At 41.7% G+C, this 14,923-nt stretch overlaps 1 protein-coding gene across 1 annotated transcript; it reads left to right on the top strand.

The window, feature by feature from the left end:
* Window positions 1-869: 869 nt before the first annotated feature.
* Window positions 870-14,389, top strand: LOC121164495 (zinc finger protein 345-like). Its single transcript, XM_040992625.1, is given in 6 exon segments — window positions 870-922; window positions 9,155-9,281; window positions 9,414-9,506; window positions 10,130-10,190; window positions 12,185-13,797; window positions 13,800-14,389. Coding segments are annotated over 6 exon segments (2,085 nt in total). The 5' UTR covers window positions 870-886; the 3' UTR covers window positions 13,955-14,389.
* The last annotated feature ends 534 nt before the right edge of the window (window positions 14,390-14,923 follow it).

Genomic DNA, 14,923 nt, shown 5'->3' on the forward strand with positions numbered 1-14,923 from the left:
ACCAGTGATAGCTGTGGCTCGTCAGGGGAGCTTCCCAAGTGCGTCCACTTGATCCACTCCCAGACCCAGTTCTCATACATGACACTGGATTTAGGCCAGGGCCTGGCACAGTCTGTCCTTCCATTTGGCCTTGTAGGAGCTGGTGAACATTACAGCCCGGCCCACCCTACAACCTATTCAGGATGCATATTCGGGTGCTGCTGCCCTGACCCATCCAGACTATTGGGGGTTCCTTTACCTGTGATTGATGGCAGGTTCCTTGGTCACACCTAGCTTAGTCCATCACCAACCCAACTCTTGAGATAACCAGTTGGGCTAGAATTTTTGCAGGATGTGGCCCACCCATCCCTCACAGAATTTACCCCTGGTTATGGTTCTTGAGTGCTAGTTAATGTAATGGCTTGCTTATGTGACCCTTCTCCTGATCTGTCATATCAGGTAACATGATATAATTCTGCTGGACAAGCCCCGAGCTATAGCTTTTGCATGGACTGGTATTTGGTGGTCAGCATTGTTCAGTGATTACAAGTTTTACAAAGGAAGAATTACTGCCAATGGGAATCTTTACGAATGCTTCACATCTGAGAAGCACAGTGGGTTCAAACTGGAGCTAACTAAGCAGCGACTCAAAGAAACAAAACCCCAGAGCTCCCCGGTCAGGTGGCCAGCAGGCGGAGCCTGGCACAAAATGGCGCACTGGCCACCCGGGGATAGCTCACCACATGCACATGGTGGCTGTTGTCTGGGATCCAGGCATGAGATGCCCCGTCCTGAGACCCACCAGCAGCCGGGAGGCTGCTGGAAGTTTAAACTCCCAGACCCAAGAAGACCAATTCATAACTCTCTCTCTACCTTCTCTTGCAGGTGCAGCTCTGCAGGCCTCTACATGCTTCCCAGGATGGAGAACACAAACATACCTTCGGTAAGTTGTTTATTTACTTCTCAGCTTGCTTTATAATGTATTTTACGAGTTTTACGATGGTTTTTAAAGTACAGTGAAAAAACAAGCATGAGAGAAAGAAGGTAAAATTGTCATAACTTAGACATTGTTGCTGTAAAAGAAGTTTTAAACTTGTTTTCCATGTTTTCTGATGTCAAAACAAGACATGACTATGTTTGCGTGATTCAAATTGAAACAATTTGCTAATGATTGCAAAACATCAAGTTTGAAATGGTGTTTACTGATCTTATACATGACAAAAATGAAAATTATTTAATACCTAACTAAAAAGAAACACTCAAGATTTTGGAGTAGTACGAGTTTCCAAATATACAAAAATTATTATGAACTTTCCAGTTTTGCTTTATTGTAATTGCTGAAATAGTGTGATGCTTAATAGCATTTGGAGGCTGTACTGTATTCATGAGCTGCTACAGGAATGTGTGGAGAATGAAATATGCTACTTGCTTGTTTATTAAAGATTAAAGATTTAAATGAATTCTATTTATTTATTTATTTATTTTAAAGTGTGACTTACAGAAGGGGAAGGAGAGAGAGACAGAGACAGACATGTGTGCTATCTGCTGATTGATTCTCCCAGTGGTCACAGTGGTCAGTGCTGGACCATGTCAGAGAACAACCAGGAGGGCCATCTGAGTCTCCCACTCAAGTGCTTGAGCCGTCTTCCCATGTTTGCAATTCACATTGACTTAGAGCTGGATTCGAGCTAGGCAGATGGCAGCTTAGCTTGCTGCACCACAGTGCCATTTCCTATTGCATGTTGTGTTTTGCTTTGTTTAAGATTTATTCATTTGAAAAGCAGAGCTGCTTAGAAAGAGATGGAGAGACATCTCCTATCTGCTGGTTTGCTCCTCACATAACCAGAATGAGCAGAGGTGAGCAAGTCTGAAGCCATGAGTCGGGAGTATTATCCAGGTCCCAACTTGATTGCAGAAACCCAAGTGCTTGAGCCATTTGCCACTTCCTTTCCAGGCCTGTTATCAGGGAGTGGGATCTGAAGTGGAGCATGCAGGATATGAGCCACTGTCCGTATGCAATGCCACGATTTTATTGGCTAAAGCACAGGGCTGGCCCCCTGGGAAATGTAAAGTTGCAGAGAATATTTGGGAGAGTGAGAAAGATCTCTTCTATCTGTAACTTTACTCCCCACATGGCCGCATGGCAAGAGCTGTGCCAATCCAAAGCCAGGAGCCTCTTTTTGGGTCCCACATGGGTACAGGTGTGCAAGGACTGGAGCCAACCTCTCTTGCTTCCCTGGAGCAAAAACAAGAAGTTGTATTGAAAGTAGAACACTCAGGACAGGAACCGCGCACATATGGGAAGCTCAGCCCACCTTGCTTTAAAAGGAAACGGGGGCAGACCATGAAACAGTGACACGCTCCCTGCTTCTTCCAGGTGATATTCTGTACTGGCTCCAAAGTTTGTGAGGTTAACAGCATAGGCAGTCCTTTAGTGGCATTTCTAATGTTTCTTTCATGACTTTATATTTAGATCAGTAATGCCTGCTTTCAGTTTCTGTTTGTGAACGCTTTTTAATGAGATACATTGCAAGTGGTATCTCATTGTGGTTGCCTGTCTGTGTCTTTGTTCATTTTGGAATCTGTTTTTATTGCTGTTGAGTCTCCTGCAAACAGGCACCGAGACCAACGAGGGGGTGAAGCGTCAGTGTTCTTTGGCTGCAGGAACCACTGGGGAGAGGTCCAGTTGCCGTAAAGTGAGCACAACTCATATGGACTAGGAAAGGAGACAGCAGATGGTTTCTCCCAACAGCCCTCCCACCCAGCAATGACACTGTGATTGTCTATGCCTTTAGACCCTCCAATCATTTCACAGGTCAAGTTAAGAATGCACAACAAGAAACCATGCCTCAGGTCATTGGCATGTGGGCTGTTAGTTACTCCCACCAGGAAGCATTTTTGTTAGCAATCATACTTATATTGTAATATACAATTACTATTTTATTTGCAACTGATGCACAAATTAGCGATTGTCCTGTAACTCTACTATGCATTGATCTTTTTTTTTAAAGATTTAATTTTATTATTTTTTTATTGGAAAGGCAGATATACATACAGAAGAGACAGAAAGGAAGATCTTCCGTCCGATGATTCACTCCCCAAGTGAGCACAACGGCTAATGCTATGCTGATCTGAAGCCAGGAGCCTCTTCCGGGTCTCCCACGCGGGTGCAGGGTCCCAAAGCTTTGTGCCGTCCTCGACTGCTGTCCCGGGCCACAGGCAGGGAGCTGGAAGTGAAGTGGGGCTGCCGGGATAGAACCGGCACGCACATGGGATCCCGGGCGTGCAAGGCGAGGACCTTAACCACTGTGCCACCGCGCCGGGCCCTATGCATTGATCTTAATAAAATTTTCAATGTTCCAACTATGTTTAATGTTGGCGAAGCAATTCCTAAAACCATCCCACACTGAATTTGCTGTAATGTGTGAATAAGAGTGAAATTTTGATGACAACAAATTGACTTATAATGCCATTGTTAAGATACAGTTTGTTAAATTTATTTTCATATTTGTTTTGATTGGAAAGTCAGATTTACAGAGAAGGAGAGAGAGGAAGGTCGTGTATGCACTGAATCACTCCTGAAGTGGCCACCATAATCGGAGCTGTCAAAGCTGAGCCAATTTGAAGCCAGGAGCTTCTTCTAGGTCTGCCATGCAGGTGCAGGGTCCCAAGGTGTTTGACCACACTCTGTTGCTTTCCCAGGCAACAAACAATGAGCTGGAAGGGAAGTGAACAGCTACGATACGAACTAGTGCCCATATGGGATCCCACTAAAGCCAGGAGCGTCTTCTGGGCCTCTTTTAGGTACTATTCTACTACCCAAATAGCTCAGCACTAAATTTATTTTTTGAAATGATTTCTAGCTTAATCCCATGTGACCAGAGAAAGTACCTGCAGACTTAAATATTTTGGCTTTTAGACCTTGTAGACTTCATGTGTCTTAAATTTTTTAAGGATTGTACAGGAAGAAGAAATAGAAAATTTGGAAACAAAGATCACACCCAGTTTCCCCTAAACCTTGAACCTTCACACACTGATCATCTATGTAAATATCATCAAAAATAAAAGTACAAAACGCATATAAAAAGATTTATTTTTCAATTGGAAAGGCAATTATACAGAGAGAAGAAGATACAGAAAGAAAAATTCTCCATATGCTGGTTCGCTCCCAGTGTAGCTGCAATGACTGGAGGTGAGCCGATCAGAAGCCAGGAGCTTCTTCTGGGTTTTTCACATGGGTGCAGCATTCCAAGGCTTTGGACTGTCCTCACTCTCCCAGGCTACAGGCAGGGAGTTGAGTAGGAAGTGGATTAGCTGAGACGTGAACTGGTGCCTGTATGGGATCACAGTGCATGCAAAATGAGGACTTTCTCCCCTAGGCTAGTGCACCAGGCCCACTTCTCCAACTTCTCTGTCTGTGATTTTCAAGTAAAGAAATCTGTCAAAAACAGAAAGACAGAAAATCCCCAAATCTAAAGAAAGTTCTTAATTCATCAGGAAATATTAATTTTTTTTCTAGAGGGATTGTAGTTGTCACATGAGCTTCTTGGATTATTGAGCTTATAGAATTTTCTAGATTTAGGAAGCATTTGGTTTTCACAGTCTTAAATTTCTACCGAAGTCTGCAGTTACACATATTTCAACTACTTAACTATCATCGCACGTGTCACTCAATCTCCAGTGCTTTCATCAGAGTGTGTCATATTAATGGAGTCCTTTCCAAAAACCACAGTTTTGCACTCTCAGCCAGATGAAATGAAATCTCATCCTAGTGTTCACCCCTTTGGGTCTTTAAGATTCTACAGTGCACTTAAAAATTCATCAAATATCATGACACAAAAAGTTTCATGTGTTGTTCAAATTGGCAATTTTCTCTTTCAATCTCCATGTGATCATCCCAACATAAAAATACCCAGTTTGGTAAAGCAGTGATCAAAGGACCTCAGTAGTAGGTTCTCTGAAAGTAGCCATTAGGGAAATGTAAAGCAAATTCACAATGAAATATCTCAACCCTGTCAGAATGGCTATAAATATTTGGTAGAAAGGGTAACAAATGCTGGTGATGATGCAAGAAATGTTAACTTCTATAAAGTGTTGGTGGGATTATAAATTAATTCAGTCACTGTGGGAGATAGTATAAAATTTCTTAAATGATTAGAAAGAAGCTTGCTCTATGATTGAGTAATCTAACTACTAGTATGTACTGAAAGTTATGAACACATTGTATGAAAGAGATACCTGTAACCATCTTGTGCATGATTGAAACATATCTTTTCATTTCATGATATTTATAGACCTTACCTATTAAACTCTGGTCATTTGATTACTTTCCTTTTAATCACTTAATGAAAAATTAAGGTCTTGAGTACAATGTCAATTTAAAACATGCCCTTTCAAATGTTTAAGAACACAACAGGGGACCCGGCATGGTGGCCTAGCAGTTAAAGTCCTTGCCTTAAATACTCTGGGATCCCGTATGCTTGCCGGTTCTAGGCCCGACAGCTCCACTTCCCATCCAGCTCCCTGCTGTGGCCTGGGAAAGCAGTCAAGGACGGCCCAAAGCCTTGGGGCCCTGCACCCGTATTGGAGACCTGGTAGAGCTCCGGGCTCCCAGCTTTGGATTGGCACAGCAGCAGCCATTGCGGTCAATTAGGGAGTGAATCATCAGATGGAAGATCTTCCTCTCTGTCTCTCCTCCTCTCTGTCTCTCCTCCTCTCTGTATATCTGATTTTGCTTAAAGATTAATCTAAGAAAAAAAAAAAGAAGAATGTAACAGGAAACAAAGGGAAAATATAAAAGAGGAATCATTGTGTTGCTAAATTGTACATATCAGCTACATTAATTCCATTTTTATATAAAAATCAGTAAATAAGTAACTAAAAAAAAAAGACAAAACAGATAGTCGTTAATGTTAAAGGGCTTCTAAAACAAATTTTAAAAAATAGGCCTGTTACAATGTAGCATTTGCCTTATCTGCATATTTTCTATTCAGCTGGAAGGCTGTGACTGTGTGATATTAGCTGCTTGTTATAAGAAGGTAGTTCTGTGAGAGGCTGAAGTTTGTTTCCCTACTAAGCTGCAGTGCCCTATGTAGTAATTCAGATTTTTCATTTAAATGTTATTCCATAAAAAGTAAAACAGAAAGTAGAAAGGATTTTAGCATGTACCTACACATAAGTGAAAAAAGGTTATGGGATATATATATATATATATATACAATATTTCCTTATTTTGTGTTGGAATAAATGAAGTTTATTATTGCTTCATGTGATTTTTATATATCTCAATATTTATAAATTATTCAAAAATTTCCTCATTGTTCTGTGCATTATTAAACATGTGTCTTCCTTATCTGCCATGTTATTTTTTTTTCTTTTTTTTTTTTTTGTGGGTAAGACTATTACTTTTTCCATATTGTTTCCTTCATGTTTAAAAGGGGGGTATAAAGGGAGAAGGCCCACCCAATTTCCCACCCTCCCCAGGTCCCGAATGTAGGGTATGCTCTGAGGTTCTTTCCCAAGTGGATTTGATATTTCAACAGTTATGAATCGTTGCCAATCTTGCCACTCCAAGCACTATGAGGTTCTTGAAGAATCCTCTGATTGACATAGTCCATAGCAGAGATGGTTGGTTGACTTGTTCTGTCTTCTCTCTTTTCTTGGTTAGGGTTCTGAGTCCAGCATTTTGATTGGGGAAATCTCCAAAGAAACTGTCTGAGGTGTGCTCAAACCAGATTCTTGTATGTGCTAGCAAGTACTGGGCCCGGCAGTCCATCATTCCTTGTTCAGCTGGTGGTTGCAATCGCTGGGTTGGTTCTGTTTTCTCCCCGACTTCCACTGGAACCAATGGGTGTTGCAATCCAGCCTGGTGCTGCCCAGCATATACTTGACCCTCACATAAACCAGTGGGAGCTGCAGCCTAGTTGGAGCAACCCACAATAACCCCCACCAAACACGCCCCCAACCCTGGTTTGCCAGTATGTGTAGCAGTAATTCAGTCTGTCCCACACCCCATTCTACCCTAGCCACCCTCCTAGTTTTATGCCCTCCCATGGAAGTGGTAACCCAAGAGGGAGGAGCCCACTATTTCCCTCCCAAGCCTCTCCCAGTCCCAGATTATGCACTCTCCAGATAGTTCTGTGGTTTGACTTGACAGAACTAGCTTCCAGTGCCAGCTTCTGCCAGCTGATGCTGTGGCTAAGCCCAAACAACCCTCACCCACTCTAATTTTGTTTGTACCAGTAGGAATAATCAGCCCAGCACGGCTTTTCCCTGATCTACTCCACATGAGGCACAGGAGTTATAGACCTGCCTAGTCTGGTCTGCTTCCATCCCAGCCCACGCAGTCCAGCGGGAGTAGCTGTCCATCAAAGGAACCCTCCCTTATTCCCCTGCTGGCTCTGCCTGTTCCTTTCCTTTTTCTCACACTTACTGGTTGGGCACTGTGGTCTCTTCCGGTACAGGCAACCTCACCTTGGCATTCCATATTGTGTACTAGTCTTTGTTGCAACTGAACCTGGCTAAACCCACACTGTTCTGGTGTTTGGATTTGCCAGTGGATGACGTGGACAAATTCAGCCTGGTCTTCCCCTGACCGCTGCCAATTGTATGCCACTGGGTAACCTTCCATGGCCTGTTCTGAGCTGTTTCCTATCATGTTTCTTGTGCTTACCTGCCTGGTCTGTGCCCTGCCAGACGAGTTGCCCAGGCTCCTCCATCAGAACCTCTCCCAATGCCAGGTTTCACGCTTACCAGTGGGTCCATGAGCCAGCCCTATTCAGTCCACCTCCTGTCCTAGCAGGAACAGTGGCTTTTCCTGACTGGCCCTCAACCAAAACTAGTCCTTGCTGTTGGATGTTTCAACCCAGCCATGGTTTGTCCATACCCACCTATGGCTCAGACATGGCTCAGTAGGGGTTTGAGACCTTGCCTAGTCCATTGCACATCTACCCTGGTCCTCCAGGACACCAGAGGGTGTTGGAGTCTGGCCTGGTTCAGTGCATCCAATCCCAGTCCACACTTGTGCCAAGGGAGACTACAACCATTTCCAGATCAGAACGTAGCCCCCATTCCAGGTCACACACCCCTTGGTGAGAACCACAACCCAGCTAGGGTTGTCTCCTTAGCTCCCCAACCGGGCCTGTTCCCAGCCATAGATCACATGCATGCCAGTGTGCTCTGACTTAGCTTGGCACAGCCCCTCACCTGTCCTGACCTCTGCCTTAGACTCATGTGCTTATGTATGTCTACAGATTACAGAGGGAAATCATTTTATAATTATTACAGAAAGCCAACCTGATATAAAATAATAAGAGAATTAACGCTTCAGATTTGCAAAAATAATACAGGACATGCTATTTATTTTGTTTTTACTCTACGTTGCTGTACAGACTATAAATTAAGCTATGTCCGTAGAAGATGCAAATCAGACACACAGAATTACACTCAGCTTACTAATATGGTTCCTGTGTTAGTATTTTGGCTCAGGGTTAATATGATTATTTATTTTAATTTAGTTGAGCAGAGTGGCAGTAACAGAGAGAAGCTGAGAGTGATGTCTTTACCTGAAGGTGTATTCTATTTTTCTCATATATATATATTTTTCATTTTGAATTTTATGGTACAATTATGTAGGGTCTGGGATTCCCTCCCTAAATTCCCACCTCCCGTTGGAAGCACAGTGTAGTACAACCACTATGGAAATCAGTATGGAGAGTACTTAGAGAATTGCCAATTAACCCCCCATGTGACCATATGACCCAGCTATCCTACTTCCAGGAATACACCCAAAAAAGTGAAAACTGCTTATGAGAAGGGGATCTGTAATCCTATATTTGTTGCAGTACAGTCTATAATAGCAAAGGCATGGAAACAATCCAGATGCCCATCCAGAGAAGAGTGGGTGAAGGTGTATTCTAACAATGCCTTCAAGAATTTAATAGAATCAGAATGTTTAAAGAAAACAGTATTTAAGAGAATAAGGAATATTCTGTTGAAGTATTAGAATTGTGAAAGTAATGCAAGACAAGAATGCTCATTTGGTTGTTGTGCTATGATTCTGTATTAATTGTAATTTAAGCTGTACTTGTAAGTATTGCAAATTAAGTATACATACAAAGCGCTGTCAGTATTTCTATTTGGTGATCCAGAACTGAGGAGACATGTGCTGTTACAGGTGTTGGTGTCATTTGAAGATGTGGCTGTGGACTTTACCCAAGAAGAATGGCAGATTATGGACAATACTCAGCGGGCCCTGTACAGAGAGGTGATGCTTGAGACCTATAGCAACCTGCTGTCTGTGGGTGAGTGAGATTCTGTCTTTCCCAAGCAGGATACTTCTGTATAGAGGACAAAGGAAAGAAGAGTGTATAAAATTTGGCAGTTGGTAGGACTGGTAGTGATTTTGCAGTGTTTACATTTTGTTCCATGAACAGGGTACTACATGACAAAGCCTAATGTCATCTTCAAGTTTGAGCAAGAATCAGCACCATGGACAGTGGGAAAAGCTCTCAACCAGGGCCTTTCAGGTAGGTCAGCACACAGTGGGCGGCAGGGAAGCTGATGCATAGCTCAGTAAAAGTTGACTGGCATTCTCTCTGTTTTTTTTTTTTTTTTTAAGTTTCTTTCAAAGGGACAGCTGATGAGACACAGCATTCTGCAGTCTGCATATTTAGGTTTATTCTAGCAGTGCCTTTTAAACTTTGGGAACCTATAAACATAAATCTAGAACTATGTTTTGTTCCTTTGAATGATGCCTAGCACTTAAATCATCATCTGCCATCTCCCAAGATATATTTTCAGGAAGTTGCATTTGAAGCAGAATAGCCAAGACAAGACTAATTGGCGTTGCTATGGGCTGTAAGATAGCCTAAGCCTTATTTTGGATTTCTGTGCCACATTTTCTGTTCTGTCCTGATAAAATTGGCACAATTCCAAGTAATTCAACTTTGTACTTAAAAAAGTTATTATATGAATGTCATAATAAAAAAGACATAATGCTTATAAATAATGCTCAAAAAATCCACATTTTACCAATGATAAAATCTGCTGTATAGAGAATGGCAACAAACCTCGTTGGCTTTACTTAAGCATTGGAAAAGAAATACTTAGGTGTGATTCATGGATAGATTTACTCTTTTCATCATTTCAGATCCCTACAGAAAGAATGAGCTGCTTGGCGCTAATCAGAAAAGACAAGAAATTATCTTCAGGCAAGTTGCAATCACAAAAATTAAATAATAACTCCAAAGAAAGTGGCATCACCACAGATGCTTGGTATTAGTTCTGGCCACAATTGAAACATGCACAGAAAGGAAAATTGTGCATAAAAGAAACGAGAAGTATTATTTCATTCTATTTGTATTTGAAGACAGGAGCTTTATTTGCAAAGTGACCAACTGAATGTGAAAACCAGAGGGAATCGAATGGCATTTCTTGGGAGAGAGTCAGCAGATGGTGTGGCTCTTGAATGGAGAAAGGGAAATGCCAAAGTGTCTTAGGTTTTAAAGTGTCCCCTGACCCTTGTCTAGGCGGGAATCTGTTAGTAAGACATTTCCCATTCATAGTCATTCAACTACCCAGGAAATAGCTCCTACTACACATCTCAAAATGTAACCTTGCCATTCTATAGCTGTTTGTGCCTCAGAGATAGAATGCCACATGAGTTATCAAATTGAGAAAAGAAACAAAATAAGGAAACTGTTCTTTTCTCAATTCATCTAGGAAGTGTAGAGTGTGTGACCCAAAGACCCAAATAGGTCATTTCAAAAGATTACACCCAAGGGCATGGCATGGTAGCCTAATTGTTAACTTCACACCTTGCAATTGCTGGGATCCCCTGTCCGCATTGGTTCTCATTCTGGCAGCCCTACTTAACATCAAGCTTACTGCTTGTGGCCTGGGAAAACAGTCTCACATTTTCTGTTCTGTCCTGTTAAAACCTTTCAACCCGGATTCTTCATGGGAGACCCAGAAGAAGATAGTTGGTGATTAGAGCCTTTTAAGTCCTTAGTTGCTATATTTTCTATCTGAACCCACCTACAAGAATACTCCATCTGAAGTTTTAGCCAAAGCTAGGCAGTGGTGATGCTTATGTGGGTGAGTGGGTGGTGTACTCTATATGTTTCTGCAGAGCTATGGGGTGGCAAGGATCATTTTTATAAGTTCAGTCCCACTTGGTAGAAGGCTTACCATCCTTGTGCAGTCTTCTCTCTGCATAGTCAAGCCACATAGCTCTGGTCTAAGAGCCAGAAGTCTTTGCAAAGTGTCTTACTGTTAGTGAGACATTGTTGTACATCCCAGCAGATGTTACCAGGAACACTCACTGTTTTTTTTTTCCAGAGCTTATAGAAACACAAACTGGAAATCAGTTGTAGACAGAAGTTTTATATGCTAAATGAACAGGTGAACTTGGAAGAGGGAAGGGGGAAAGCACATCTGATGAGGGAGGTTGTGGGGAGCCAGGTGCCAAAGCCACTCCCAGGAATAGGAAAGGCCGTCGCAGGATGGCAGCTGGTCCAGGGCGAGGAGGCAGGGTTTGTCTCACCAGCAGGTAAACAGGAAGTCACAGGAATAGACTGATGCCCTCACTGCAGTTATGTCATTGCTGCTGGCTTTCAGGTAGTACCAAGTGAATCCACGGGGAGAAGTGATTGGCGGAGAGTGGTATAAAAGCAGCTGCTAAAAGCAATAACATGAACCACAGAGAAAGACACGGCAAAGAATGACGAATGCAACGTGAGGAATAGGGCAGTAGACAGGGTTGGAAAAGCTAAGGCATAAGGGGAGGAAAAAAAAGCAGAGAGGGGTTACAAAATCAGTAAGACCTATGGAGAGAAAAGTATAGGGACAAGAACGAGAAAAGCAGTAGAGAGGGGTGCAAGAGCAGGACAAAAGCTGTAGGACCTATGGAGAGAAAAGTACAGAGACAAGAATGGGGAAAAGCAGCAGAGAGATGGCTAAAAAAGCGGCAGAGAAAAGCTAAGACCTTTGGGGGAAAAGGCAGCAAAGAGAAGGGTATAATGCAGCCACCTTTGGCAAGAAGGGCTCCAGTTGCGGTTCCAGCTTTTTGCAAGACCCTCAAGAGTGTGCCTCATAGATAATGTCACTGCTGGGCCGCGGCAGGAGCTCAGACATGAGGTGCCTCTTGAATGGAGGTAGAGATACCAGAATTTATTTCTTCTTCTTCTTTTTTTTTTTCCTATAGGAAACATGAAGAAATGCCATTGGGGGAAAACTCTGCTTCTAATGTCCCTGAGAACAGCCTCCAGAGTGGGGAAAGTCTCACTCAGCAGGACAAGATGCACATTTGTCAGCAGTCTTTTGAACATAATGGGAAAGACAAAGCTTTCAGCGGAAAGAAAATATCCCCTATATGTGAGCAAGTTTATACTAAAGTGCTGTGCAGTAAGCAACCTCTCATTGTGGGAGACACAATTCAGGTTGAAAAAAAAATGCTACACAACAATTCTTCTTTTGGCAAACATCAGGAAGCACAATCAAGAGAGAAACTCCATGAGCATTTCAAGAGTGAGAAATTTCTTATGTGTAAAACGGATGTCAAAGTAAATCACTATGTGTGTGGCTACTGTATGAAATCTTTTAGCAGTAAATCTTGCCTTACCACCACACAGAGCACTGACAGAGGTGAAGATTTCTATGTGTGCAATGAATGCAAAGAGAATATTTACCAGAAGTCAGAACTCAGAAGTGATCAGATCCTTCACACTGGAGAAAAGGCATATGAGTGCAATAAGCTTGAGGAAGCCTGTGATGACCAATTATCTTTCAAGAGACATCAGAAAATTCACACAGCGGGGAAACTGATGTACAGAAAACCCTTCAATAGCCATTTTGGTCTCTTGAATCATCAGAGATTCCACAGTGGGGAAAAACCTTATGAATGTTGCCAATGTGGTAAAGCTTTTTCTTGTAAATCACACCTCATCAGGCATCAGAGAATCCACACAGGGGAAAAACTATATGAATGTACCCAGTGTGGAAAAGCTTTTTCTCAGAAGGCACAACTAATCAGGCATCAGAGAATTCACACAGGGGGAAAACTTTATAAATGTAGCGAGTGCGTAAAAGCCTTTACCAGCCACTCAAACCTCATTAGACATGAGAGAATCCACACAGGGGAAAAACCTTATGAATGTAACCAGTGCGTAAAAGCCTTTACCAGCCACTCAAACCTCATTAGACATGAGAGAATCCACACAGGGGAAAAACCTTATGAATGTAACCAGTGTGGAAAAGCCTATACCAGACACTCATATCTCATTGCACATGAGAGAATCCACACAGGGGAAAAATCTTATGAATGTACTGAGTGTGAAAAAGCCTTTGTCAGCCATTCATATCTCATTCAGCATCAGAGCATCCACACAGGTGTAAAACTTTATGAATGTAGCCAGTGTAAAAATGCCTTTACCTACCACTCAGATCTAATTAGACATCAGAGAATCCACACTGGAGCAAAACCTCATGAATGTAGTCAGTGTGGAAAAGCCTTTACACAACATTCAAGTCTCATTACACATCAAAGAATCCACACAGGGGAAAAACCTTATGAATGTAGCCAGTGTGGTAAAGCCTTTAGAGACAACTCAACTTTCATTAGACATCGGAGAATCCACACTGGGGAAAAACCTTATGAATGTAGTCAGTGTGGAAAAGCCTTTACACAACATTCAAGTCTCATTACACATCAAAGAATCCACATAGGGGAAAAACCTTATGAATGTAGCCAGTGCGGAAAAGCCTTTAGAGACAACTCAACTTTCATTAGACATCAGGAAATGCACACTGGGGAAAAACCAAGAAAAAAACTTTCTCTGCCAAGTCATATTTAATCATACATCAGAGAATCCACACTGGGGTAAAACTTTACAAATGCAGCTGCTTTGGAAATTTCGTTACCTACAACTCAGGTCCCATTACACATCAGAGAATCCACATAGGGGAAATGTTATGAATGTAGTGAGTGTGGAAGATGCTTTTGCAGTCAAGTCTCTGCACATCAGAATTCACGTGGGAAAAACATGAATGTAGACTATGCAGAAGCCTCTTAGAAGCTGCCAATTTTCATTAGACTCCGATAATACACACAGGGCAAAAACGTTATTAATATAGTGTTTGGGAAACCTTTTAGTGTGTTAAAGAATCCATATACGGTAAAGCCTTAAAATGTGGTGAGTGTGGAAAAGCCTTTAACTCAAGCCAGGTCTTGTTTTACATCAGCAAATTCACAAAGATGAAACATAGTAAATATGGAAAATCATACACAGTATAAATTTATGGACAAGTGTGAAAAGATTCATACACAAACACATTTTGAGTGTAGTAGAAAGGATCAGCATATGAATAATAACATATACACAGAAAATATATAATATAACTTCATTTACTAAAAATTCACTTTTCTAATGTCAATCTTCAGCAAAACCATGAAGCTCAGAAACACAGAAGTATGCAAACAGAAACTAGCTACCATGAACCTTCCGTCACGGTTTATTGAAGCTTAGTGAGTGAATGAAACAAGCATTAGGAAGATTGCATATAGACACCACTCTAAAAATGCAAGGCATGTGAAAAAACATTTTGAAACTCTCAGCAAGTATTAAATGATAAACATGAGTTTTTCAGAACATGGGCTACGTGTTGGTAAAAGAATCCATATGTGATTTGTTCATAATCTTTTGTTGTGAGGGGAAAATGTAAATGAGTTCTGCTTGTAGATTTCAAGAAATGTTCATTACATAACACTTGTTTGATAATGCCATGATTATCATTTACATTTATCTACTGTAGCATATTTAGAATTCAACGTTCCATATTCTACTGAAGACTAGTATTGGAATCACAGATAGTGATTCATGTGACAATTGATATGCTAAAGATTCAGCTGTGAAAGATGAATCTTGTCCAAAGTGAACATTCATCA

The sequence above is a fragment of the Ochotona curzoniae genome, unplaced genomic scaffold, assembly GCF_017591425.1.
Source record: "Ochotona curzoniae isolate NIBS_2020 unplaced genomic scaffold, NIBS_Ocur_1.0 contig_784, whole genome shotgun sequence".
NCBI classification, from domain to species: Eukaryota; Metazoa; Chordata; class Mammalia; order Lagomorpha; family Ochotonidae; genus Ochotona; species Ochotona curzoniae.